Source organism: Micropterus salmoides, unplaced genomic scaffold, assembly GCF_014851395.1.
Source record: "Micropterus salmoides isolate LMB-PRFRI ecotype aquatic unplaced genomic scaffold, ASM1485139v1 Ms_hic_scaffold_17, whole genome shotgun sequence".
In the NCBI taxonomy this organism is placed as follows: domain Eukaryota; kingdom Metazoa; phylum Chordata; class Actinopteri; order Centrarchiformes; family Centrarchidae; genus Micropterus; species Micropterus salmoides.
In genome coordinates this window covers 30016729-30043351 of record NW_024040817.1, presented here as the reverse complement: position 1 = coordinate 30043351, position 26623 = coordinate 30016729, and the positions used below count along the sequence as shown (strand labels likewise).

At 38.4% G+C, this 26623-nt stretch overlaps 1 protein-coding gene across 4 annotated transcripts in view; it reads left to right on the top strand.

Annotated features, from left to right (window-relative positions):
- thrb (thyroid hormone receptor beta) overlaps positions 1 to 25129 on the top strand; it is a 96814-nt gene extending 71685 nt beyond the window's left edge. The window contains exons 3-11 of one of the 4 annotated variants that reach the window (XM_038724299.1): positions 1222 to 1294; positions 2541 to 2591; positions 13490 to 13590; positions 13692 to 13839; positions 14913 to 15118; positions 16173 to 16259; positions 16734 to 16880; positions 16969 to 17227; positions 18053 to 25129. In XM_038724299.1, coding sequence (XP_038580227.1) covers positions 1288 to 1294; positions 2541 to 2591; positions 13490 to 13590; positions 13692 to 13839; positions 14913 to 15118; positions 16173 to 16259; positions 16734 to 16880; positions 16969 to 17227; positions 18053 to 18294 — 1248 coding nt within the window. In that variant the 5' untranslated portion in view covers positions 1222 to 1287 and the 3' untranslated portion in view covers positions 18295 to 25129. The other 3 variants (XM_038724300.1, XM_038724302.1, XM_038724301.1) reach the window with 3 other exon arrangements.
- Positions 25130 to 26623: the final 1494 nt, after the last annotated feature.

Here is a 26623-nt window from a genome sequence, read left to right as displayed (position 1 = left end):
TGCTAGGTGGAACTGTCACTGGAGTGGACAGTCGCTTTAGCAAAATAGAAACTATGCAAGCATAGATGCATTTAGATTTTCTTATTGTACAGCGCATGTCAGTAGGGTTGTGTGTATGCGTGTGTGCTTGTGTGTAAGGAAATAGACAGAGAGAGAAGAAGGGAGGTTAAGGCTCCAAGGGGGCATATCTGGTTATGTCCCAGGGGTTGAAGAGGCGTCATAATGGAACCACGACAGCTGGGTCAGGCCAGAGTTTTATTGGTTTAATTAAGGATACCTTATTGAGACCCTTTAGGTCTGGTTGCACTGCAGTCAAGTGAATTTGCTACCTTCTTCCACTGCTAAATGCCAGCTAATGTCTGCCCAACAAGTGGCTACATTTGTCGCTAAATTGGCAATTGGGTTCACCCTAAACTTTCTAAACTAAATGAGAAAGAGCACACCTCCAATCACATGTTGGAATCATGTTAACATGGATTTCATGTTTCTCTAGAATCCATGTAATCATCGTATTTTGAATACAATCAAAGACAAGATTAAAATCAACCATCAGTTCATACTCTGTGTGTATGTGCAAATGCATAATTTCCTATCATTCAGTTTCTCTGATGTACTTCATTTATGCAACTCTAGCACTGAGTGTGTGTGTGTGTGTGTGTGTGTGTGTGTGTGTGCATTTCAGATTAACTGCAGCAGATCGCATGATTCTGCAACACCTTTGGACATTCTATCCTTTAATCTGTTTTCTCCTTTATTATCACAGTGGATATGTGATAAGAGTAAAAACAACCACACCTCGAGAATAAAAAGTCTGCAATCAACACCTCAGACATTGAGTGGGTGTGTAAAGTGATTTGTCATGTCTGACCACTAGATGTCACCGTATACGGCGGCAAAATGTCACGGCCATAATCTGGACAGGTCATGTGCAATATTCCCTTTGATAATCTGACACCACAGCAATTCTTCCCTCTTTTAATATGTCCCCTGATATGCAAACACCTCGTTCAACCTGTTTTATCAAGCTGAAGAGGCTGATTACATCAAATTAGTGGCACTTGAGTAGTAGTAAGCACACAAGTTTTGTTGTTAAAATACAGGGATGGAACAAGCTTTCAGCAAAAAATACCCCCTTTTAAGAACAGACTGAAGTGTTGATATTGTCAGCTACTATATGAGTAATACATGTAGTGATTGATGGTGTCTTGGCTCTGTGTTCAGCTAGGTAGGTACCCAGATGTCTGAGGAGGCTCTGAGGATGACGTCTTGGCCTTGAACCCCAGCAGTATGTCAGGTAAGATGTCTGGCCTGATTGCCCCACCACACACTCGCAGCCCGACAGCCCCAGGTGTGTTCTAAATAATATTTATAGTGTAAAAATGTAGTGTATCTATGCTTTAAATTTGCTGTATTTTAAAGTTGCTGATAGCAGATATTTAAGCCAATATTCACGAAATCTCAATTTGACCTTTATTCGCAAAACAAGTCTGCCACATTTCCCCTGATTTCTATTCTTGTCAACAAGTAGACAATCATGGCACACTAAAATTCTTAACTGAAGTACGAACATATCAGGTCTAAACCAGCAACGTATCATTTTGTATTTTTTTATTTTTCAAACTTGAGTCTGGGAGCATCAAATCTGACAATTACAATCACTTGGAACTCTAATTAGACCCTCTACACATGATCAGCGGCAGAATCCCTTCGCGCCGGCGTCTTTTTATAGAGAAGAGGCCTAAACTTGCAGCAGTGAAGCCTTAGGCTTAGATTGCACACCTCAGTGCTGTGCTCAAAATTCAGTCAGTTTCAACTTTGACCTTTTGGACCTTGAGATTGTTTTGTCACCTGCTGTTTCCAAGGTCTACAGTGAACTGCTAAGCCCTCCTTTTAAGGCCACATGAATGAGTTCTCCAGGCGCTTAGAATCGATGAAGTTTGAACATTTACTGCTCCATCACAACTGAGGAAAAACTCAGTATGCTGATGGACATCATGCAGTATGGTCAAAAGCCCTAAAACAAGCTAGTGGCTGGACAGCTGCCATTGTCTAGGCCTAGAGTGAACTTTTAAGCTTGACTTTGACCTTTCTGTGCACAACCAATGAGATAACAGCTGTCCATGGCCTAGCGTCCATGGCTGTCCCATAGTTTGAACAGTAACTCTTTGCCACTTCGTCAGCACAGATAGTATAGTGTACAGGGCAAATTGGCCGTCACGTGTGGATTTAGCCAGGCCTGGTGACCTCGCTGGCCCGCCACATATGCTATCAATCTCGGCATAGTGAACAGATGCGAGCTTACATGTATCACATGAGGAAAACGAACCTGATCTCCTCGCTCACTGTAACACCAGACCAACAACAACATGCTGTGATAAAGTGATGTTTCTGATGCTGCTGTTAAAGATTTTGTTTTATTAGCACCTGATTGTTGATTCCTTTTGATTTGATGTGGAAAGCAGAGGAGCGTCAGTCTGCCTCTCTCACCTGTTTCACTGAGCAAGGAGTTTTTTTAAAAGTGACTCTCCCATCTATTTTAGAGCCAGCAGAAAAATGCTCCCCCCGCTGGAAAGATGAGGCCATTCAAAATGGTAATATTTATCCTCCCTCTCAGTTCTGCTTTTCCTCTTCTCTGTCAGTCTGGGTGAGCTTTGGAGCACTCCTTAAAGATTTTGAGTTTTTCACAAAAAAAAATGGTGGAGCTGCTTCAGATGTTAACCGCCTTCAGATTTTGCTTTAAATGTTGTGAAAGGCCCTGAATGACATGATTGATTCTGTTTAGAGCTGGTAACTCAGGTAAGCACTCTTGTAAAATGTGTTGTGTTCACATTTGGGGCTTTCTCCCTCCAACAAAAATCATAATCCATTACCCAAACCATTAACCAACTTCCAGGGGAATGTTTTACTGCAATATTATTGAAATATAAGATTTGTGTAGCAAAAAAGCAGAATAGCTGCAGGCAGAGACAGCGTCTTTTCTTTTGATTGTGTTCATGTACCTATGGTAGTGGAGCTAAGCTTAAGCTAAGATGCTGTTATCCTGGTTGGTATGATAATATAAAGACCTGCAAATAAACGCAAAATAAATCCAAATCATGTTATTAAGTTATATGAATGTTGTCTTCCTGAGCAATTAAACTTACAGTAGTATAATTAAGAATGTTTTGATAATATAACTAATAAACAGAGGGTTGTCCTTAAACTGTAGTTCCACAGTAACATTTTATTTTACGGGTCTGTAAGTTCCTAACGAATTTGTAAGAAATTTCCTGTAAGGGAACATGTATAATTTGCCACTAATAATATGTGAAATAGAGAAAAATTTGAGTTCAGTTGGTACAATTAATTAATAATGAATACATATTAATTAAATAACAGGTTAAAAAACTATTTTAGTCAGCGCAAAACATCTCAGTTCAACATGCAATATGTCAAATTTGCCTACATGCAAGCATACAATTCAACGTCTAGAATAAAGTCCAATAATAAATTAAAGTGTACTTTGAATGAAAACGAGCAGTCTGGCTGTCTGTTCTTTCCAGGATAGGAAAGAATTACAAAATAAAGGATCCATATGTTAAAGCTTTTCTGAAATTTCTGTTAATGTTATAGTTGGAAAAAATTATCTTTTTCATTATACTAGTTAACATAATGAGATCACTGACATAAATAAAAAAGAAAAACTGGAGACATTAACAATAAAAATGTCTCTGATGCTCACATATGTAGGAGCTATGAGCACACAAAAGACGTCCTCATCACTTTCAACTATTAAATTAACAAAATAAAAGATGCAGCAAACCTTAATCCAAACATGGCATAAATCTGTTCGTTTGGGAAGGACAATCCTGGCTGTAATATGTCGTAAACATACACTGATATGTTGAAGGAAGATTAAGCGATCTTTAAAAACCAATCTCTAGTGGGTCTGTAAGCATGCAGTGGAGACTTTCATCTTCCTCCTTCCTGTCTGTTTCCACCACTATCACTAAAAGTCCCTACAGAGCTTTTCATGTGACTATTGTACAGTGTCAAACACAGAGACATTTTAAATGAAATGCAGCACACACACACACACACACACACACAGTCTCTCAGACAAAATTTCCATCATACCTGGCAGCTGTTTTATACTCTGCACTGATTGCTGTTGCATTCAAGGACCCTTCAGTCAGTGTTGCTTCATATGACCTTCTCATACAGCCGTGTGCTGCTGTGAAGAGACTTGAATTATTTCAGGTCCTCACATGAAAGGATTTCTTTTAGAATTGTCTCAGCATCGTTTAAATCGCCCCAATTCACATTTTATAGGTCATGTTTGTTGAGTTTAGAGGGTTGCAAGAAGTGTTTATTTATACAAGGGCATGTCTGTGCCACATTCCATGTCTTTCCACACTATTTCCATCACATCTTGTCCTCTAGGTGCCTGCAATAGATTAATAAACCAAACACACTTAACTTAGCTGGACCTTGCAGATTGCAGTGGCACAGATCCCCAGTAGTAATCGCATTGTTAGTCAAGTACAGAGAGCCACTAGTCTTGTTATGTGTTATTGCACTGCACCTCACAGAGGATACCGGTTAGTCAAACAGCAAGGGCTGCATGTACTGCCTTTTACCTGGATTTACTGTTGTTCTGCTGTTTAGTTCCTGAAGGCGTTGTTCACCTTTTTGTCTCTTCAGCCAACCTTAGTTAATCCAACAAAGCACATGATCATTTTTTAACATCTTAAATGCAAATGAAAGAGAGACTCGCCTTGCAAACACTCACACACAAACTGTGGCCTCCCGCCTGGTGCGCCTTTTTGATATATATACCAAATGTGTCTGTGTCAGAATGCGCTTAGAAAGGAGCAAAACATTAGTAAACTTTTCCCAGAGTGTTTAGCACAGTAAAGGATTTCAGTAAATTGCCTTAAACTGCAGTAATGCAGCATTGCAAAAGTGAAATTAATTTATGTGAAAATGTTTTGGAAGGCGTTGGTATAAAGACGTCCTGATCAGCAGTCTAACAAGCTTAAGTTTCAGTGTCACAGATGTCTTCACGGTGACCTGTGGGTGACTCATGATGCCTGAGGATCTTTGAAGACTAATGATATTTTCTTTGAGAGGTCACTTTTTATGTAACTCTTACCCTAGCTATCAAGGAGAAGGAGTAAAAGTATTTAAATAAATGAAGAGCAGTGTCTGAAATAGATTCATTCATTCTGAATTGCTGGATAATCCTCTCAACCTTTAACCTTTATGGAGGACGCCTTCTGTTGTTCCCCTGAGCTTACCTTGAACTTTAAGGGGAAAGGTTGACCAACTAATGTGCCCTCCTCAGGTAACACCGAGTAGCCGGGGACATCTGGCTTAGGGCATCGTGTCAATTAAGGGCCCGGGGTATAAGAGATAGCTCACATCCAGAAAGTGTTCGTGACCGGCTTTGAACCCCCAAGACCTAAAGTAATCAATCAAGGAGGGAATATATCTGTGCAAAACCCCACGGCAGGGCCACTGTGCTGAGGTGCCATCGACAGAGAAACTGTTCCTTTTTGCAAGGCAGGGAGAGATTATTGTAAAGTAGTACCATCTAAAATAGAAAGGCCGTGTTGTTTACTTTAGACGTTTGTCAGGAATTACCTGGAGTCATCTGCTGGAGACAAGACATTAGTTTTCCTTTGTGTTTTTATACGTACTTGGCACGAAGAAGTGTGAAACTTTCTTCCGGACATACTATTCCAGCACGTTTTCATTAGAGCAAGCTTAAAGAGAGAACTATGCAACTGATAAAAATGACAATTGGGGTAAGTAAAGAAATATTTAAATTGTCTGAAATGTGAATTGCATTATTTTAAAACGACTAAAATGTTATGTACATGTAAAGTGATGCATTGTGGTTACAAGGTACCTCTGGAAAAATTGAACATGATAGTCTTATAATAATGTAAACATTTGTACCATCATATTAAAAGACAAATATAGTAATCTTGAATCAAGCTCCACAGCTTAACATGCAGATGAATGTAATATAAGCTGTAAACAAGCTTTACATTATGTCAAAGGAAAATATTAAAACACACAAATGAATCATTAAATGAACACTAATAATAATAAATACCTTGCTCAATACCTGAATCAAAAATGTATATATAATTAGAATTTTTAATTCATAAATACTTTGTTTTACCTGAATTTATTTAAAACAGTATCTTCTTTCTGTTAGCATTAATTCTCTCCGCTCAGACAACAGATTGAGTCAGTAGGCAGGCGTTAAACTCTGTCTGAAGAATGCTTAACAGTTCGTCGAGAGTCGTTTAAGAAACTCCAAACAAGATTAGTCCATGGCAAGGACATCACCTCATCAAAAAGTTAAACTGGTATCAAGCCCTCTTTGCAAGCAGATTTGCCTCATAGAGCCTGTCTCTTACCAGCTGCTGCATCTACTTGTCACAAACTCACACTTATTACATTAATGGGGTCAGTAATCCCATGTTAAGCCTTTATACCTCTTCATTCAGCCAGATTATATAAATTAAACATTGATCATTTATTATGGCCTAGTTGTCCACAGCGTAATTCCAGATCTCCATGTGTGCATACTCCAAAATGTAGCAAAAATGTTAAATTGTAACAACTATAATACAGTCATTATTGCAGCACTTTTATAATAAAAAAAGTTTTAACATGTGAAACAATTTAGTGTATCACTTGATAAAATATCGCACATACTTACTTATATTACATGTTTTTTTTAATGTTAGAATTTGGTATCTCTTTCTAAACCTGATTTTTACTCTTATTCTAATTAGTCACACAGCACAGCCTCAAGAACATGCCACCATGCATGACACTGCACATATTTTATGGGCATATGACGGATAAAAACTTTGTATTTTGAGTCTTAATGACTTTAATGTTCCGCGTCTACCTGTGTTTAACGTATAGAGGCTGGTTGACCTGTTTTTAACAAAGTACAAATCACGATTAAGGGGTCGCCAAAGAGTGGGTCCAATAAACAACAATAACAGACTTCAGGTCTCTAATGGAACATTGTAAGACTCTTGGCGATCACAGGAAGGCAAATGTGAGCTCAACAGAGATGAATGAAGGATTGCCTTGAAGACAAACAAAACCACCACTAGTACGCAATGCTAGTGCAATGTAAAGGTCACTAATTAGTTATCATATATCATATAACAAGTTACAAATGTTGCTCAATTTCTTTTTATATTTTTTTTTACTGTGTTGTCAAAGAGCAGACCGCTTAAAATCTAACAATGTAATCCCACTGATTTCTATTGAACTTCCTATTATATATTAATTAACAAACTTTTAACCCATATGAGTATAGTATTTAACATGCACTTCCCTTCATGAAATCTGAAATCTGCTGTAGTGAGAATTGTAATTCAACATATCTAGATATGTACATAGATTAAATATAATTATATCCACTGTTTTCTTTACAAATAATTTAATTATTACAAGTGGAAATATCCGCTTTTTATATCTGCAGTATATAATTAATCTGTAAATATAGTGTTAATTGTAAATGTAACTTCATTGTAACTACCCATAAGTCCATTCAAGGATAGATAACTTTTCATAAAATACATTAAACATTTTGACAATCAAAATACATTTACAACCGTACCAAATGAATTAGTATGACTTGAAATTACAACTATTAAGGACAGAATTTGTGTTTGGTGTGATTGACAGTTAAGAAGTTCTCAAGATAAGAACCAAAAACCAAAAAGCTTTTATAATTAAATGAAATGTTAGATATCTTAAATTATAATATGACTAGTCATTCTTGATTTTTTTTTTTTATTACAATTCAGTTATTCATACTGTAGGCACAATTCCAAAATGAATCAGTTGGTAATATGCACTCCATATTAAAATTTTAAAGTACAAATTGTATTTGAAATTGGAATTTCTCTTGGCCCATTTTGTGAAAATTAAAATATAAAAATGAATAAATCATTTTCACCCGACACAACAGTACTAATGTTATTGAACTAAAGCTGTTTGTAAATTGAACATTATTTTTTACACATAATGACTTCCTTAAATTGTGATTAAACACATTCACTGTGTTGTTTTTGTCAATTCTCATTTGCTTTAGTAATGAAACAGTTTGCTAAAGTAATCCCGAGATTCACTATAGTGCGCTCCTGCACATTAGAACCCAGATTGTGTTCTCAACAGGGATTGGGTAATTTTGTTGTGTGGGATCATGTTAAAAAGATAATTCAATTACAATTCAATTCAAACAAGTTCTGTAGCAGTATTTTTGAGTGAAACTGACCGAGTATGTAAATGACTTACATATGAGCTGCTAAGTGTGCAAACTGTTAGCATTATCCTGTAAACTGATAATTACCGACAGCACGTGAACAACTCTCAAGTAAAATGGCAGTCAATCTGGCAATATTGCCTTTGTAAGGTCACAACATACTGACGAAAGAGCCGGTGAAATGTGGTGCAGTTTGTTTGTGGTTGGATTTAATCTCATGAAAAACAATTTCACTCAACAAACAAAGATGTAGCACTATCAAGTCAATCAAATTCCATCACATTGTTTATATGACCTGAATGAGCAAGCTGTCAGCAACATAGGAGCAAGTGATTTCTCTTTTTGAGCAGTAGTTAATAAAAAAAACCTGTGGGTTTAAATAGTAGGCCCCTCAATAGGTGATTGTGTTTTTAATTTTTCTTTTACATTGTGACTTGTGATTTGATTACTCTAAGTTTTAACAGAGGTGTCAGTCCCGTCTCAGCCTATTTGTGCAGGACATGCATGCATCCACAGAGCGCAAATGCACTGTTGTCATGCAGATCATCTTGTGGTGCACAACTAATGAGATTTAAAAGCCAATGCTTCACACTCAGACTTGGCACTTCAGCGTGAGTCGGATGACATGTTTAGTCGCTTTAAGTGTCATATTATATCTGGAAACATAATCGCTTTGTCAGGCTCAGGTTTTCCACCGGCATTACAAGAGTATCAGCACCAATGCTCATTAACTAAATAGGCAGTTCAAGATACAAAGTACACAAAAATACAGATTTTTATTTTTTATTTTAAAGTTTTATTTATTTAATCTTTACTGAAATGTTCAGGGTTTACCACTGTTTGTATTTTTCAGAACTGTAGGGAGACCGTACAAGTCATGTGTTTTTAATCATATGCAGTCCAACTTATTAGATGCTGATTGTACATTATTAAGGGCATGTGAAAATACAGTACAGTAAAATTACAGGATCATTTTGTTCTTAATTTATAACAAGCGGAAATACATTTTTATTACTCCTTGTAATCCCAGTAACTAGAGTTTTTAAAAGAACTGATGGCAAATGATTAAGAGACTGCTGTTAAGCGGAGACATAAACTACACAGTACAGTGCATTGGAAAGAACTTCAAAATCATATTCAGTTGCCTGCTGAAGACTGTGGTACAAAACTCTGGGCTTGCTTTGGCATGTTTTAAACTTTAACTTTAACTTTTTAGGAAATACAGTGCAGTGGGGGAAAGAGAAAAAAATGCATTTTATGAATGAAAAGCTGTGGCCTTCCTCAGGCTAAACCCTAACTTACCCTTCAGTCTTATGTGAGATCTCGGACACCGTCAGTTTGAACACTGCAGACAGAGTGATAGAGCATAGCTGAGTTGGGTAATACCACCACTGAATTTATAAATCATATTAAACAGAAAACAAATCTGTGACTAACAATGAAGGTCTTTTAAAAATATTTCACCTTTTGTGGTCAAATCCGTAGGAGCACTGATTATCCCTATTTCTTCATAATCCTGTACTCCAACAGTATTGATCGTGTCTTTTTTGAAAGATGTGATGGCAGAGCGAGCAGGCTGGCTGTGATTCAGAGAGTTCAGATAAGTTCAAGCAGCAGGGAGTTTAGAGCCAAAACGGCATCTTTACTCAGACTTCGCCATGTGTTCACGCATTCACATGTCTCCATGTTTCGGGCCCACTTCTGTGACCCATTAACCAACAAGATGTTCTGTTTTCTGGTATTTGGTAATCTTAAGACAAATCTTAATCTTAAGAAAAACGGCATCTGTGTGATCAGATCTTACCCAAAATGTCTCTAAAAGAAGCTTAAGAATGAAAAAATGAGCAACGGTTATTTAGATTCACAATTGACCACAGACACTTGGTATTATTAGTATTAACTCATTAAACTCCATTAAAACTTGATAATATCATTCTTAACTGGGCATCACATGAAACTTCTGCTGGAAATACATAGTTATAGTTTGTAATAGTTTTAGTTGTTGGTCATCTGTAATCAGTTTGGAGTTTTCTCAATGCTACTGAACATATCCAACTAAATTATAATATACTCTAATTTACATGGCATCTTATAAAACTTGTAATTACTGTGCTCATTAGATTTTGGAACTCAAGAGAAAGTATTTATACAAATGAAAAGTGAAAGTAACCACACACATTAATAACATCACATTCAACAGACTGGATGCATTATTCTATAGAATGTTTACAGTCAGCCCTCATAACATTTCTAAGCACCACAATATGTTGTTTTATAATGGGGTCAAGTAACAGATACACATCCTTGCTGCAAGGCTTATCCCATCTTCATTGAACATGAAACCTGATCAATATGGCTGAGTACAGTCAGTCTCTTAGATTATAGGTGTATTAACTGAAGTTCACGCAGTGCATCGCTCAGTGTGTCGCTCGCGTGTCTGACATTGTGGGGAAACAATATTGATTTTGCGATTTACAGCTGTTCTTTTTTTAGGCAGACAGGTTTCCAGCCCATTACTTAAGTATATTTTAATTTTAAAAAAGACGTAGACCTTTCTTAGTTAGTATTGTTTTATTTATCTTATTTTATTGAAAATACAAATGAATGTAATTATTTATTTGGCACGTACATTTAGATGTATACCTGCAACCTGTATATATGAATCTCACAAACAATGCACATAATTCAAAATATACTTTATTCTCTAAATTAGATTTGCCCAGTAGGTTAATCTAAATGAAGTTTAAGTCAAGTCTTATTTTGGTTATTGTTCTTTAAAAAATGGTTAATTAGTTTATTCTCAGTAAGTCCCACATTAAAATACTGTTATGTGTCATACTATAAATACACAGAATACAGGTTACAGTCTTAATAGTGAAAGGTGAGGGTTATGTGAAACACAGACCCTTCTCAAAGTCTAAACCTTAGTGTCATAGCAATCACCTAGTAGTTGGTGTGAACAATTAAATGGCTCTGACTTTAGCAAGCTTATTTGCGGTTTCTATTTAAAATAGACCACAGGATAAGTAAGGGGGTTAATACACAAGTTAAAGGTTACTGGGGTTAGAAAGGGTGTCAAGCTTAAGACGACTATTAATTCTTATATGGCTTTTAAAAGGCTTTTAAAAGGCTTTTAAAACGTTAAAACGTTTTCTTTGAACCTTTTTATCGCTTTCTTTAGATTTTCCACTCGATGGAAATTAGATGTATTTACTGTAGGTGCAACACGTAAGGTCTTAATCTGTGACATCGCCACTGTCTGCGGCACGTCAAGGATTTGTGGAGTGTAAGATTAGAGCTCTACGTCGTCATAAATCTCTGCTTCTCAATTCGACCGGGTGGTGGCAGGGGGGGCAGTTGCTAAGGTGTAGTCTGTGGTCTGTGGATTGGGTGGATAAAACGCTTGGGCGTCTGCGTAGGGTCAACCTCTATGAAGTTTATTTCAGGACAGGAAACTTCTAATTGCCACATTCACGTGGCTTTATACTCTTTCTTAGACCTGATTTTATTTTATTCTTTAGAACCTGCTTTACTTTATTTGAGAACGAATAGTTCTTGGAGTTGACCCAGAACTTTTTGTGGTGCTCTGCTGCGGCTCTCCATGATGAACTACTGCATACCACACATGTATGAGATGCCTCACGCTGGGGTGGGAGGCTACATGGTGCAGGGCGATGGGGAGGACTGCAAGTACCCAGGTGAGGGACTCGGGTATGGACACTGTGAAACCCAGCCGCTGCACCATCTGCCCTGCATGGAGCAGGCTTGGCCTCCCAGCCAGCTCAACTCTTGCTTATACGCTGGTGGCCCTCCGGTTTTTACGAGCGAGTTTTGCAGCATGGAGATCCCTCTTAGTCATTTCCACCATCAGCCTGAATATTTCCCTGAGATCAAACCTGACTTCTCACACCTGCAGTGGATGCAGGGGGCGCACAAGAAAGGTATGACGCCCGGATTGGGATTGTATTTTTGGGTGGGCAGAATTGCTGCATGTACTCGTGCTAGCTTCATTTCGAATTGACTGATGAAATTATTTCTGTTGTTTTGTGGTTGTCTCTCTGGAGTGTGTGTATTTCTAACGGTTTTCATTGTTATTTTTTGTAATTAGCGATGACTCCTCCTTGATCAATGAATCAATGATGTCTGGGATTTTCGAATTAAGTCTGATAAGCGTAAATCCAAGACTTAAGGCGTCATGTGGTGGCAGGTCTGTGAGCAGGACTTGGTGCATCTGATGCTGTGTGTCTGACTAAGGCGGGCGGGGGTTCCTTATTGATTGATGGTGAGGCAACAGAAGGCTGATTGCTTTCTTAACAAACAACCCTAATAACACTAAAAAGGTATAGATCAGTCAGTTTAACCTCCGGTCCTGGAGTCTGCCTGAGGTCAAAGCACTGAATGTAAATGCTCTGTATTTGTATAGCGCCTTTCTAGTCTTTACGAGCGGCAACCACTCAAAGCGCTTTTACACTACATCGCATTCACCATTCACACACTGTGCAACACAAACTAACATTCACACACATTCATACACTGGCGGAACAGCCACCAGGGGTTATTCAGGGTTCAGTATCTTGCCCAAGGACACTGCGACACGCAGCCTGGAGGAGCCGGGGGATTGGACCGCCGACCTTCCGATTTACAGGCAACCCGCTCTACCTCCTGAACTCATTAAGCTCAATCCCAAAATTGGGCCAGGTGTTAACTAGTTACCTAGAAGCCATAGCGCTATACGTGGAAGCCGGTGCTAATTGAATATTAGGTGTCGGACGGTCGGCCATACAAGAGTCAGCCTAATTTTAAATCTCCCTATGTGACTTATCAAAGCAACAGCATTTAGTCGGCAGTCCGCATCTAGATGTTACGAATCGACACAAATTGCCACAAGGAACGTTGATTTACTGTACATACAGTAAATAATCAACTTGTTAGCCTTCTCATTGATCCCCACTCGATTGTGCCAATTCAGTTTCACTTTTTCCCTACCTAAAAAGGAAAAGAAGCAAAAAAAATAGTACATTATATAAAAATGAAAACTATCAAAATGGGATATTATTGTTTAAATGACCTCTTAACTTAACAAGAACTAAAATCCAGTTGTAAACATGTGTCCCAGGTGAATGAATCCCCAGCAGTCATGAAAAATAGTTCTGACTACAAATCCAACAAAATCTAACTTTAACTATTTGGTTTTATCTTCAGGGTACATTCCAAGTTACCTGGACAAGGATGAGCTATGTGTAGTATGCGGGGACAAAGCCACAGGCTATCACTATCGCTGCATTACCTGTGAAGGTTGCAAGGTAAAACCAGCGAGTCTTGTTTGTTTGTTTGTTTGTTCTTTGCAGCCAATTCAAGGCATTTTTTCAAGGCATTTCTGAACACGTGCCTGTCTGCTCTCTAGGGTTTCTTCAGGCGGACGATCCAGAAGAATCTCAACCCTACCTACGCCTGTAAGTATGAGGCGAAATGCGTCATCGACAAAGTGACCAGAAACCAGTGCCAGGAATGTCGCTTCAAGAAGTGCATTGCAGTGGGAATGGCGACCGACTGTGAGTATCAAAGGCCTCATGTTGTGTCTGCCGCTTGTCTTGCTTGTTTGTTTCTGTTGATGTGTTTAATGGGTCAACCTGCCCTGGCCGCAGATGTGTCTTTTGACATTTCCACCACATATTTAGCCAACATTTGGGAAAAATATTATACCGTGCACAGAGTAATAAAAGCTGAAACAATTATCAATGAATTATTTCATTCAACCTGGGTCCAGCTTGTCAAATTCAAGGATGTGATGCTTTTCTTTGTATGACAGTAAACTGAATATCTTTGGGTTTTGGACCAGTTAGCCAGATGAAACAAGCAACTGGGAAACAGACAATGGGCATTTGTCGCCATTACCTATTTGAGAAAATAATTGGTAGCAATTGCTATATATGTCAGAGGGCGCACGCCTCTGGAGCATGTCCTGCTCAGGGACACAATGGTGCATGTGTCACAGTGGGGGATTGAACCCAGGTCTCTCACACCAAAGGCATGTGTCTTATCCACTGCTATCATGAATATAATCAGCGGTTGCAGTCCTAATGCAAAATAGTGGAAATGTGAATTGTGCACCAGTGCAGAGTGTTTTAAGTTTCTATGGACAGTTTTCGACTTTATTTCTCTCACTACAGCTGCTCTTTTGTCATAAAGAACGACATTTATTAATTAGCTAATTACAGCTAGCTTTCAAGCCTGCAGTGAGTGGGTGGAGTATCAATTGAAGCGTAAGATCAGGAGGGTTGTGAGGCAACACACAAAAATCAAAGTCACTGGTCAGGAATACAATTATTTAAACATCGGATAAAGAGCTACTTGTGAATATTCTGTCCATTGTATCGTTCACTGAGTATACAGTAATTCTCGTGCACTTACAATGTATTTACAATATTATATTTGCTTCAAGAGAAGCACTTCAAGTAAAGTGTCACCTAACTTGAATGTCATTTTCTTGTGTTTGTAATGTTATGTAATTTATATATATTTTTTATTTAGGCAGCATTGCCCTGTATTGTTAACTATATTTCCCCTCCTCCTCATTCCTGTCCACTCATTGTCTCTCCCTTTTTCTTCTTTTGCACCCCCCCAGTGGTATTGGACAACAGCAAAAGGCTGGCCAAGCGGAAACTAATCGAGGAGAACCGGGAGCGCCGTCGGAAGGAGGAACTGCAGAAAACTGTGTGGGACCGACTGGAGCCCACCCAGGAGGAGTGGGACCTCATCCGTATGGTGACTGAGGCCCACATGGCCACGAACGCGCAGGGCAACCACTGGAAGCAGAAGCGGAAATTCCTGGTGAGACACCCTCCTCCCTCCCTCCCTCCCTCCTCACCACAGCCTTTATGGTATTGATTACCCTGCTTTATCCAATCCACCCCACCCCACATCCCCCCTCCCCTCCCTCCGCCCCTCACAGACCCCTTCCATATCACACCCGTGTCTCTTCCGCCACAACCACTGTTCCACTGTTCCCTGTGTTAATATGTCCATGTGTTTTTTTGTATCTCCTTGTAGAGTGGGGAGAATTAGCTGGACGATGGAGAAAAGTGTGTTCCTCAACGCAGCAGCACTAATTTATAATGGCACATTCTTATTCTTGTCTGTTTTGTGTCTTACCAAGCAATGATCTTTAATCGCTAATACTAATAACTTGCTTTTTTCGTGCTGTTTCATTTTTCTCTTTTTCTGTTTGTAGCTTTTGATTTCACACCTCACCCTGTTTTTGACTAATTTTCTTTTTCTTTTCTGTAAATTCTAATTGCTCTGTCCAGATTGATAGTCTGTCTCAACTGTTGACTTTATCCTGGGTTTCTATGGCACGATCAGAAAGAACACTCTTCAAGGCATAAAACGTCTTTATACTCGGCGTGGAAGAGTAGCAGATTTGTGTTAAGGAGAGGGGGGGGTTTCTATCCACGGTTCTCATTTGTTGTGGAATTTGCGGAATATTGTGAAATTCTGAGACGTCTGGAGAAGTGAAATTACATTTTCCAGGAAAGTAAATTGACATGCGTCACTTAACACGAATACAGCGGAATCTATTTCACTACTTTTGCGCTTTCATCACGGTTTTAAGCCCAACTGCACTGTAAAGAAAAACATTTGAAGTCGCCCCTTCATCACTATCAAAATTTCAGCGTCGTCTAAGTAGTAAGTGTTTCTGAGGACCTGTTTGAAGTCGTGGTCCTGAGCCTGAATCTCACCATAGAAAACCATCTTGGATTTCTGTCCTCACCTGTTTTCTATCTGCACTCTTTCGTCTGTCCTCAGTTTTAACTTGTTTTCTTTTTAGTTGGCTTGACACGGGTTCTTCATTGAAACTTCACGATTCCTGTTGATTATCCAACAGGTCGAGGAAGCTATGCTTCTTAATGAAATAACATGTAATTTATTCTATACTTCTGACCAGAGTGCAGCAGGGGTGAAGGAAACTAAGGTAAGACACAAATATGTATTTAAACTGGTGTACTGCCTTTCAATTTGTGTCTGAGACGGTGTTTAGTTTTATCACCAATATCAGTTTTGACGGTACAGTCTTACTATGAATATATTGATTAGCAGTGATTTACATGCCCTAGTGCAGTGCCCGTTCACAACTCCGTTTCACCACATTCATATTTCAAACATGCGTGATGACGATAACTCAACTCAGCTTCAACAATTCACTACCATATTAGCAGTACGGCCGTTGTGTAATGGGCTTCCTCTTTCATACAAAGCTAGAACTTAATAAAATCTTACAACTCCATTTCAGCTACCATATTAGGTATATCAGATATATTTTGTAGAAACTTGCGTTGTGACAATGGACAAGATGAACAATTGATAAACCTTTTGACATGCTGTTTTAATTTTGTATTTTAAGGTGGAGACTGTTCAGACACTGAGCCATCTGTCTTTGTCGTTTCAGCCTGAGGATATTGGTCAAGCGTCCATGGTCAATACACCTGAAGGGAACAAAGTGGATATAGAAGCCTTCACACAGTTTACAAAAATTATCACCCCTGCCATAACCCGAGTGGTGGACTTTGCCAAAAAATTGCCTATGTTTTGTGAGGTAAGTGCTGCTTATTTAACAAAGTTTCATAAAATGGAGATAGAGAATAGAGTTCATAATGCTCCGTCTGGCTTCTCATTCTAATCAGCTGCCTTGTGAAGACCAGATCATCCTGTTGAAAGGCTGTTGCATGGAGATCATGTCACTGCGAGCTGCTGTGCGCTATGATCCAGAGAGTGAGACCCTCACGCTCAACGGCGAGATGGCGGTCACGCGGGGTCAGCTTAAGAATGGAGGCTTGGGCGTAGTCTCAGACGCCATCTTTGACCTTGGTGTGTCGCTGTCCTCCTTTAACTTGGATGACTCTGAGGTGGCTCTCCTACAGGCAGTCATCCTGCTTTCATCTGGTAATTGACAAGAACTTGTCACTTGTGGACAAGAATATATATTTTTAGGGAAACAGTCAAAAGCGTTAATTTTATAGACCAGTAAAGCAATAGTTCATTATGGGAGTGTCCACACAAATCAGGCTCCCTCCATAAATCACAAAGGGCACTTGTCCTGCTGTCTCAAAAGCCATGTTATTTCTTTAATAATGCTTTGTTCTCTCTTGCACAGATTGTGTGAACAGTATTTTTCTGACATGAAATCCATATCAAACTAGAGTTTAATCGATTAATCATTCAGAGGAGCTTTGTCGTGCTAGCTTGGTTTTGGCTCCGCCACCATTTCTTTGTGTGACGCTCTGCATCTCATTGAAGATCAATACTGTTCTGCTGTGTGTTCTACATGTAGACATGCCATGGGGATAACCTGCCCATCTGTCTTGTTGTCTGACACACAGTAGCCACTAGGGTTTAATCAATACCATTATCTGTTGTGGTGTTACCAATATTTCTGCAAAGTAGATACTTTGTGCTATAATTATTATCTTGAAAGTTGACCCTTTTTACTGGAAACGTTACAATATTAACTTGTAAGTATTTGCCATTTATACCAGAAAAGCTTCTGAAATGAAACATTCCACTGAATGTCGGGATAATAGCATATAGAGTATTTGGTTATCGTAACTGTGCTATGAAAAGAAAACCCAGGTTGTAATAAAGCATAGTTTTCCTGTAATTCAGTAAAAATTATTTTCATTAAAAAATAAATAGGAATGACATATCAGGGTTCTCTCACCACTGTTTCCTCACACTAAACTAATTGTCTCTTGTCTTCTTGTTTATCAGATCGGCCGGGCCTGAGTAGTGTGGAGAAAATTGAACGCTGCCAAGAGGAGTTCCTGCTGGCCTTTGAACATTACATCAACTACCGCAAACACAAAGTGGCACATTTCTGGCCCAAGCTGCTAATGAAGGTGACGGACCTGCGCATGATCGGCGCCTGCCACGCCAGCCGATTCCTTCACATGAAAGTGGAGTGTCCCACCGAGCTATTCCCTCCTCTCTTCCTGGAGGTCTTCGAGGACTGACCAATGGATTTTATTGTATGTATGTGTGTGTGTGTGTGTGTGTGTGTGTGTGTGTGTGTGTGTGTGTGTGTGTGTATGAGCGCATACGTCAGCGCCTGGGCACCCTGGAGGTCTCAGAGGTGGAACCAGCAGAAGGCCCGTCACAATGAACTTTGTATTAGCACTACTGAGTGTCACTTCATTCCATAGTTTAGGAGTAGCTCTCTGGTATAGTTTTGGATGGAACCATTCCTTACAGTGCGGGTACATGTGAATAGCATTTTGTTGTTTTGGTTTTTTTGGGGGGGGGTTGTTTTGTTGTTATTGTTGTGGATATAACCTCTCACCTCGGATTTTACTATAGGTTATTTTTGTGTTGATGATTGTACAGGTGGCATAATAGTGATTTTATCAACACTTGTGACCGTGCAAATGTTGTATTTTCCTTCCTTTATGTTAAAAAATTCAAAATGGCTGCTCACCTGATACATAACACAAGACATTGTTAGTCACCCGTTAGCCGTTCCCCCACCTGCTCGATTTTATCGGACCCATTTGTCAGTTAATACGTACAGGACATTAACTGTCATGTAGTCAGGTCATCCATGTGGTGAGTGTCTGAACTTCATCAAACTGTGACCCATTAACAGCAGCACTCATTCTAATGGACAGCAGCTCACAGGCCTTCATAAGGCTTTGGGTAGCCACACGTCACAACGTTAAGTCGGAATGCTGCGTTCCAGAGATCAGAAAAATCAGAATTTTGCAGCTGAACAGCAACTCACGGCAAAAGTCCGAGCGAGAAACCTGGGCAAGATTTTCCAGCAATTAACTTTTCTGAGACACCGTTATTTGATGTCACATCTACACGGCAGCACACACTGTTAACACTAAACAACAATATTGTTAAACTGTTTTTCTATTCCTCAAAACACACGGACAAGTACATTTTTCAGTGTTGTATACAAGCATAGTTCTGCCCAATACTTACCTTTGTGGTAGCTACACATAGAGTCATTAAATTAAGAGGTTCACTGACAGTTGCTAAAGTGCTCCACTAACTACCTAGCAAACATTGCTAAATAACATGGACAACATTGGCTGTTTACCTACAACAGCATATTAGGGCCATTACTGAAGAAGGACACATTTTATTCATATAATGAAAGGGGATGTTTCTAAGATTTATCTTGGAAATGTATGAGTTGTGAGTCGCTTTGGACAAAAGCATCTGTAGAGAATGTTTATATGACACGCAAGTCAGAAATATGCAAGCAAAATCTGCACATTAATTGAACTAAATCACATTGCTTTTCCCTTCCACATAGTGTTTGTTCTTGTCTGAAGAGAACATCAAACCAAACTCCATTCAAAAATCTGTTCATTATTTGCTGATCAAAGAGATATTGACTGTCTATGGCGAACGTATGTGACAAATTTGTATTACCTTTCACCGAACGTTTTTTGGTTTACAGAGCTCCTACCCAACCTCTAATGAAACAGATTGTTTAGGGCTTATTTCATAACAAATGCGGAGCTGCAACGATAGATCGATAAGTTGATCGACAGAATAATAATCTGTCACTGTTTTGAGAATGAATTAATTGTTCATCTTAACACTTGGGAAATTGTGTTGGCCATTTTTCAGTATATTGTTACAATTTTTAAAATAAACGATTCAATGATCAAGAGAATAATCAATTAACGAATTAATTGTTAGTTGCCATTCATCTGCCTTTCCAAGTTCAGGCGTATAAACAGTGCATTATTTATCTTAAGCAAGCATTTGGAATAGCAGACGTATTGCAGGGGACAAATCTCTGTTCTTCCATGGCCCTAATACTCTGTGTTTAAAAAAAAAAAAAAAAAAACTGTATCTGTGTCCATGTCTTTGCCTGTGGAAACACAGTGGTTATAATTCTAACCTACCCGCTGGTTATTCACACTTCTGACACTGAAGGGAACGCTGCAGTAGCATTAAAACAAGATTGCTCATCATTGCCAGAGACTGGTCAGGACTAACTAAAGCACATAATGACACTGATGTCAGGAAAAGACAATCATACAGTACTCGTTTTTGTGTAACGATGCCACATGCTGTGCCAAAACCAAGTGAATGATGCCCTCCTCATTAAGTCCCTGCTGGACTTTCATAGCGCTACCAAGACTTGACTGGTTAATGTTAGTTAGTGCATGCAGCTGACTCGTGTTTTAGTCCACGTTATAGCAGCTTCTACATCTACAATACAACCATTATGAGTTTTAAGTGTTTCATCTCGGCCTATGTTGCCTCACTAGTCCCACATACAGTGATTTCAACCATTTGTTTATTTGTTTTGTTTTTTTATAACTCCCTAAAAAGGGAGACTGTATGTTAAAACAGTGACGTCATGGTGCTAAGGTGGGTTGGGGAAATGGCTGATTGAACTGTATTGTTATTGCAGACATTATCTGTTTGTGTAACAGCCCACCACCCTTATGATGGCATGCATATACACTAACACACAAACATGCACATATACAGTACATACAGTATACCTGTACACATACTGTACACATGCACATATATGCATATATATATGTGCCTCGATAAGATATGGGTCAGACCCCACCACTGTGACCAACTGGTGGGATTTGGAGGCCAAGTGAACACTGGCTGGCCTAAACACAGTATGATTCATCATCAGCATGGTACACTGAGAAAGCTGGTGATATTGTGAAAACGTAGCGCTCTTTCCTTTCTTTTATTTTAGCCGGTATGTTCTTTTTTTGTTGTTGTTCTTAAAGCCTCTCTATTGTATTGTCGTTTGCAATGTGACAAACATTTTGCTTTGTATATCTCGCTTTTTCAAGCTTCACACTACTCCTCAAAGCAGCTTGTGTTTTGTTTTGTTTTTCTGTGAAGTGATGCCTTTTATCAAAGCAATAGACTTGCTGCAGTGTTTGAATGACCCGGACCTCACACACACACCTCGCAAACTGTACAGACTCAAAATAAATGCACAGACAATCAGAGGGAGAGAGAAGGGGGGATAGGCACCCCGGCTAAGGCGGCCCGGTTGACATGTAGGGCTGGGCCGTGCTGAGCCAGAGCCATTTGGAAAAGTAACATTGGCCACGTTTACATGCACCCCTGTTGTCCACGGTCCTGTTGAGGTTATCTTAATGTTAAGTCGTTTGCAGGAGCCTTTGATACCCTGTCACTGGGCCTGCCTGGTGCCATTAATGAACCAGTTAACGGAGTAGTCATGGTCGAAAAAAATAAAAAGGATGTCCCATTAGTTATGCTCACTTTTGTTTGTGCATGATAAATATATTGACCTAAAATAATGTGTGACAAGATGAACAAAAGTTGGAAAAAGAAAGTGAAATGACCCAACCAGGGGCTGGTTGCACAAACATGCATATGTTAGACAGATCTACGATCTATTTAGAGTTAGGCCAGTCTTAATTCTGCTCTGGCCCTTTTCAACCAAACAGTCCCAGCAACTAAACTCAGGAACTATATGTGGACCTAAAAGTCCCTTTGGTGCATTTGTGTTTGCATTTTCATTGCATCTGAAGAATGGTAAAGATCAGAACAGCAAATGACTTTAGCAAATTACACCTAAAAAACATTAAAACATGCAGTGAGATTACAACACTTTCATCTGGGTCGTCTTTTGTAATTTACTGTTGCATGACTGATGTTCTACTTTAGTGCGGAACCGCATTCAAACATCAAATTGCTCTCTCTTACCTCTTTTTTAAAACTTGCAGACTAGTCTCAGGAATTCGGCTGCATAACTTGGTTTAAATATCAACAGCATCGAAAGAAAATCTCATTCTAAGCCCCAATATACTAGCAATAACTGCTAATGCTTGCTTGCTTGCAGTCTAAATGAAAGCTTTACACACGCTGTAGCAGTTTTAAAGCCTGTGCTTGAGCAGTCAGTGACATCGGTACTTTAGCTCCACCCTGATAGCTGCTGGACCATTCGTACATACTACCTCAGGAGCAGGGACTTTTGGAGGGCGCAATCTATGGCCCAGGAACCAAAACTGGAACACATTCCTTAAATCGACATGCAAGTAAAGTTTCTGAGTTTCTGTAAATATTTTCTTGGTCCCTTCACAGAGAAATGGCCACAATGATAGTTAAGCCATCTGTACAAAATAAAAATTAAGTAATTTCATAGCTGCATTATTTGATTTTGTATTTATTTATTTTTGCCACTATGGGGCAAAACTCTACAACAAGCTGACGGACACACACCCTTGTCATTTCACTATATAATGTTCACTATATAATGTTGTTAAGGCTAACGTGTTAGCAAACAGTTTGCTATTTGTACATCAAGCAGAAACAGAGCAGCATTAGCATTCAATTGAAGTTGTGTTTGTGTCCAACTGATAAATATATATATATAATAAAAAATATAGAAGTCCAATTTCCACTTTCCTTTTAGCTCTAGTTTGGTGTCCACCAACTCCTGAGGGAAATATTTGACACTTTATCTGCTAGAAATTAGGTTTTCGTCACCAGCTAGTTACTAACCATTAACTCTGCATTATCCTCCATCTTTTAACCCCCAACCCACCATCAGGTATATTTAGAACAATTTATGACATCTTTCCAGTGCGCCTTCTTTTCTTTAGCTTTGTTTTAGCTGTTGCAGATCAAAGTTTGTGAAATATTTTCAACCGTTTCCTTCAACGAAGTTGCAGCCAGGAGCTAACCCTTCCCTGCTAATGGGCAGTGAGTATAAAATTAAGATAGACTTCAACAAAATCTGAACCTATGTTTAAATATCATGAGATGGTTTCATGAAACTGAAGAATTTTGACAGTCTAAATGTGACTGTCATATCATATAAGTCTACCTGTGCAGCCAGCCCCGGGTTTCTCCTAGTCTATGAGAAAGTATGAACTGACAAGGCTAATGGTCTTTCAGGTAGGTCACAGGTTCTACTTCAAAATTTTTTAAAGATATGTTTTGGGATTGCGTTCTAAAAGTTTTCTGTGCCCGAGTAACTGGACAGTTTGCAGCATGGTTATTTCCCTTAATGCACACTAAGTCACTAACAACATCGTGTGCAAAACAAAACCAAAAAAAGATTAACTTAACTACAAAAATCTTTAAATCCAAACAGGGTGATAATCTAGACATTACAGCAGTATCCCTTAGTCATGACATTTCCGCTTAATCTCATTAGGAACTGGCACGTCATTTGATATTTAAAAAGAATGGATTGTTAGCTCAAACAAGGTAGTTTTTTTTCTGTAAAAGTAATTAACCAAAATGATTTACAGAAATGTCAAAGCTGCAATAATCCGCTTTAGTTGGATATTTGATTGCAGAACACACAATTACACACAAATTATGGCCTTATAAAGGTAATATGGCTAACATGTTAGCAAATTATTGCCTATGTACACACCTGCAGATGTGGAGCTAGTATTAATCTGGAGTTGTTTCTGCTGACATAATGAATGTAAATCTAATATTCACTCAGTCTCAGTGTTGTTTTTTCAACAACTTCTGAGAAAAATATTTGGCTCTTTAGCTGCTACTGTAAATGCTTCATTGTGTTCACAAGCTAGCAGCTAACTTTTTCTGTGTGCTGTTTGCTGGAGGGCAGGTAGTGTACAGTTGGCCAGTAAAGGAGATGATAAGAATATTGAGACATAACTGAAACAGTTCAGTTGTGGGCCATAACACCAAAACAATGAGCTGAAAGATGATTAAATGCTCCATAGAGCTGAAGAGCTTTGCTCTAGCAACTAGAAGTGACCTCTTCACATTACATCATTGTTAATTTAAAATTAATAATCAGTGTAGCTTTGAGTAAAAAAAAAGAAAATAAAAAAAGAAGAAGAAGCTCAAACTGAAAACATTTTTTTTTTGAGCAAATTACATTAAAATACTAATTATAGTAGGCATTACAAATCTTAACTTTTCTTAGTCTATGATATGAATGTGTTTTTTTGTAGGGTATGTATGAAGTGGAGTAAATGGCTGTAAGAATAGGTAGGATTTTTACACGTCACCCACTTACTTGAATTATCATATGCACAGAGCTGTTGGTGCATGTAAACATAGTCAATGCTGACTGCTGGTTCAGAAAATGTTTACTGTTCCTGAAGAGGTGCCAGTACGCTGTTATCTCTCCCGCGAGTTGTTACTCTTAAGGTTACTCAGTTACAAACCAATAAAAAGAGTTGCACCATAGAAAAGCTATTTTACAGTACAAAGGAAAAAGGATGTATATTTTCAGACTGCAGATTTTTTTTTTACGGATGTTAGCATAATATGAACATGAAATTGTTTTTGCATAGTGTTAAAAAAAAATACAATATCTTGCTCTCAAATCTATGTCCACATCTCTGTAAAAGAACTATGAGCAAGACATAATCATAATCTTAAATTAGTGCATTAGTTCTACAATTGACATCAATTATTACTGTAGCTGGGCTTCACTGTCAATACAAAGCAGCACAGCTACACATTCAAGGAAAACGTCTTGGTCAGTATAACCAGCATCAGAGTCATCCACAGTTAACACAGATTTCTCTCCTTGTGTGTTTGAGTGTCTTCTTGTTCAACTCATCAGTTCAAAACGTACTGGAAAACCGTCACAGAGAAAGGGAGATAAAGTGTGTAAAGTGTAGGAGTAAATCTGTGGCAGCAAAACAGAAGATGAGAAAAATGTTGTTCCAAATTTGCTGTCTTGCAGTCCGCATTTTACTGGAGACATTATCCGGTAATCCATTGTTCAGCTTTGACATGAGCATGGAAGACCTCAAGAGGAAATGATTGATGATGATTGCAGCTAATGTGAACTGGCTCTTCAGAATAAAGATGGTTTTGAGAGAATTTGTTTTGTGCTTTTTTGGTTGCATTTTAATATTAAGTGATCTTACCCTTGTTTTTTTGCATGTATTTATTTATTTATTTGGGCCTTGATTGTCTTCCATACATCTTAAGTTGTTCATCAGCTTGACTTTTTTTGGCTCAGGATGAGAATGTTCTGCCTGATGTTTTCAAATGCTTACTTTCAAAATGTATTTTTAAAAGACTCCTTCTCAACACTGAACAATGGTCGGCTGATATAGAAGCTCTACTAATTTAAATAAGGTCAATCAAAAGGCCTCAATTAGCTTCAGTCAAAGTGTTTGTTGGTTTACCTAACCTTCCTTTGTTGGTACATTGCTATGTTTCTTGGTTAATCAGTGGAATAGCGTGAAAGTAACAATTAACCTCTTTTGAATACAGGATGAAAATACCAATGGTAGTAAAATGTAATACATTTTTTTTTTTTTTTAAAGGGTTTCTTAAAATTGAATATGAATTTTTCTTGATGAAATATGTGTTATATTGGTTTTATATTGTTTTAAATAAGAAAACTGTTATAGAAATGGGTAGCAAATGAGTTCTTATCAATACCAAATTGATGGCTTATAATGTCTTTTTTTGTGTCAAATGTCCCCTACAAAGGACATGTGTTAAAACATAAATGAAATATATTTTTAAGGAAAAAAAATCTTTGTGATATGTTCTTACATCTCAATTACTGGAATTTTATGTAAAAGAAATCAAAATATAAAACACTTTTTTCTTCCGTGTCTCAGGGAGGACATTATTAGGTACTTTGAACCAAATTTGCCAACCATCTGAATATTGTCTTCATTAAACATTTGACTGTTTATCATTTTACTTTGTGGAAAGTCTAAATTTACATAATATGGGAGATGTAAATAATAAGATCTGTATATGTGAGAGGACACTCCTTTGGCATTTTTATCCTGTATTTCAATAGAGGAACATAATTATAATCTAAAATATTAATATGAAGCCTTTATGTGGAGTCTGTATTACTTGCAAAGAACTGAAATTACGTATTACTTCGCTTCCAGAGGGAACATGAGGAGGCTGCAGATGGTGCTGGAGTCCCAGGCTGCGGGGAGTGGCAGTGAGTGGACGGAGAGACGAAGCTGCCTTGTTGCCATCTGCTGATGCATAGTGACATTACCATAGTCACACTGTTGAGCTCTGACTTCTCACAAGTTTAGATCAACCAAATGATCTTCTTTATAAATGTCATGAAGTTTCCATCACAGATCTGTAGCTTAGTCATTTTTAATTTCAATATTTGGCCGTTCTAAATGGTGATGGTTTTTAATGCTTATACACTGAATTAAGAAATTCAGGAAACAAAAGTCTTTCTTCTGCACAGTGAAGGAGTTCATATAGGAGCCAAAAGTTAGAATTCCATACTGCATAGTCAGTATTAACGCGACAGAAAAACAAAGAAAGACATTATGCTTTCTTTTTATGTTTAATTAGCAGTGGCTTTCTAAAGTCATAGTT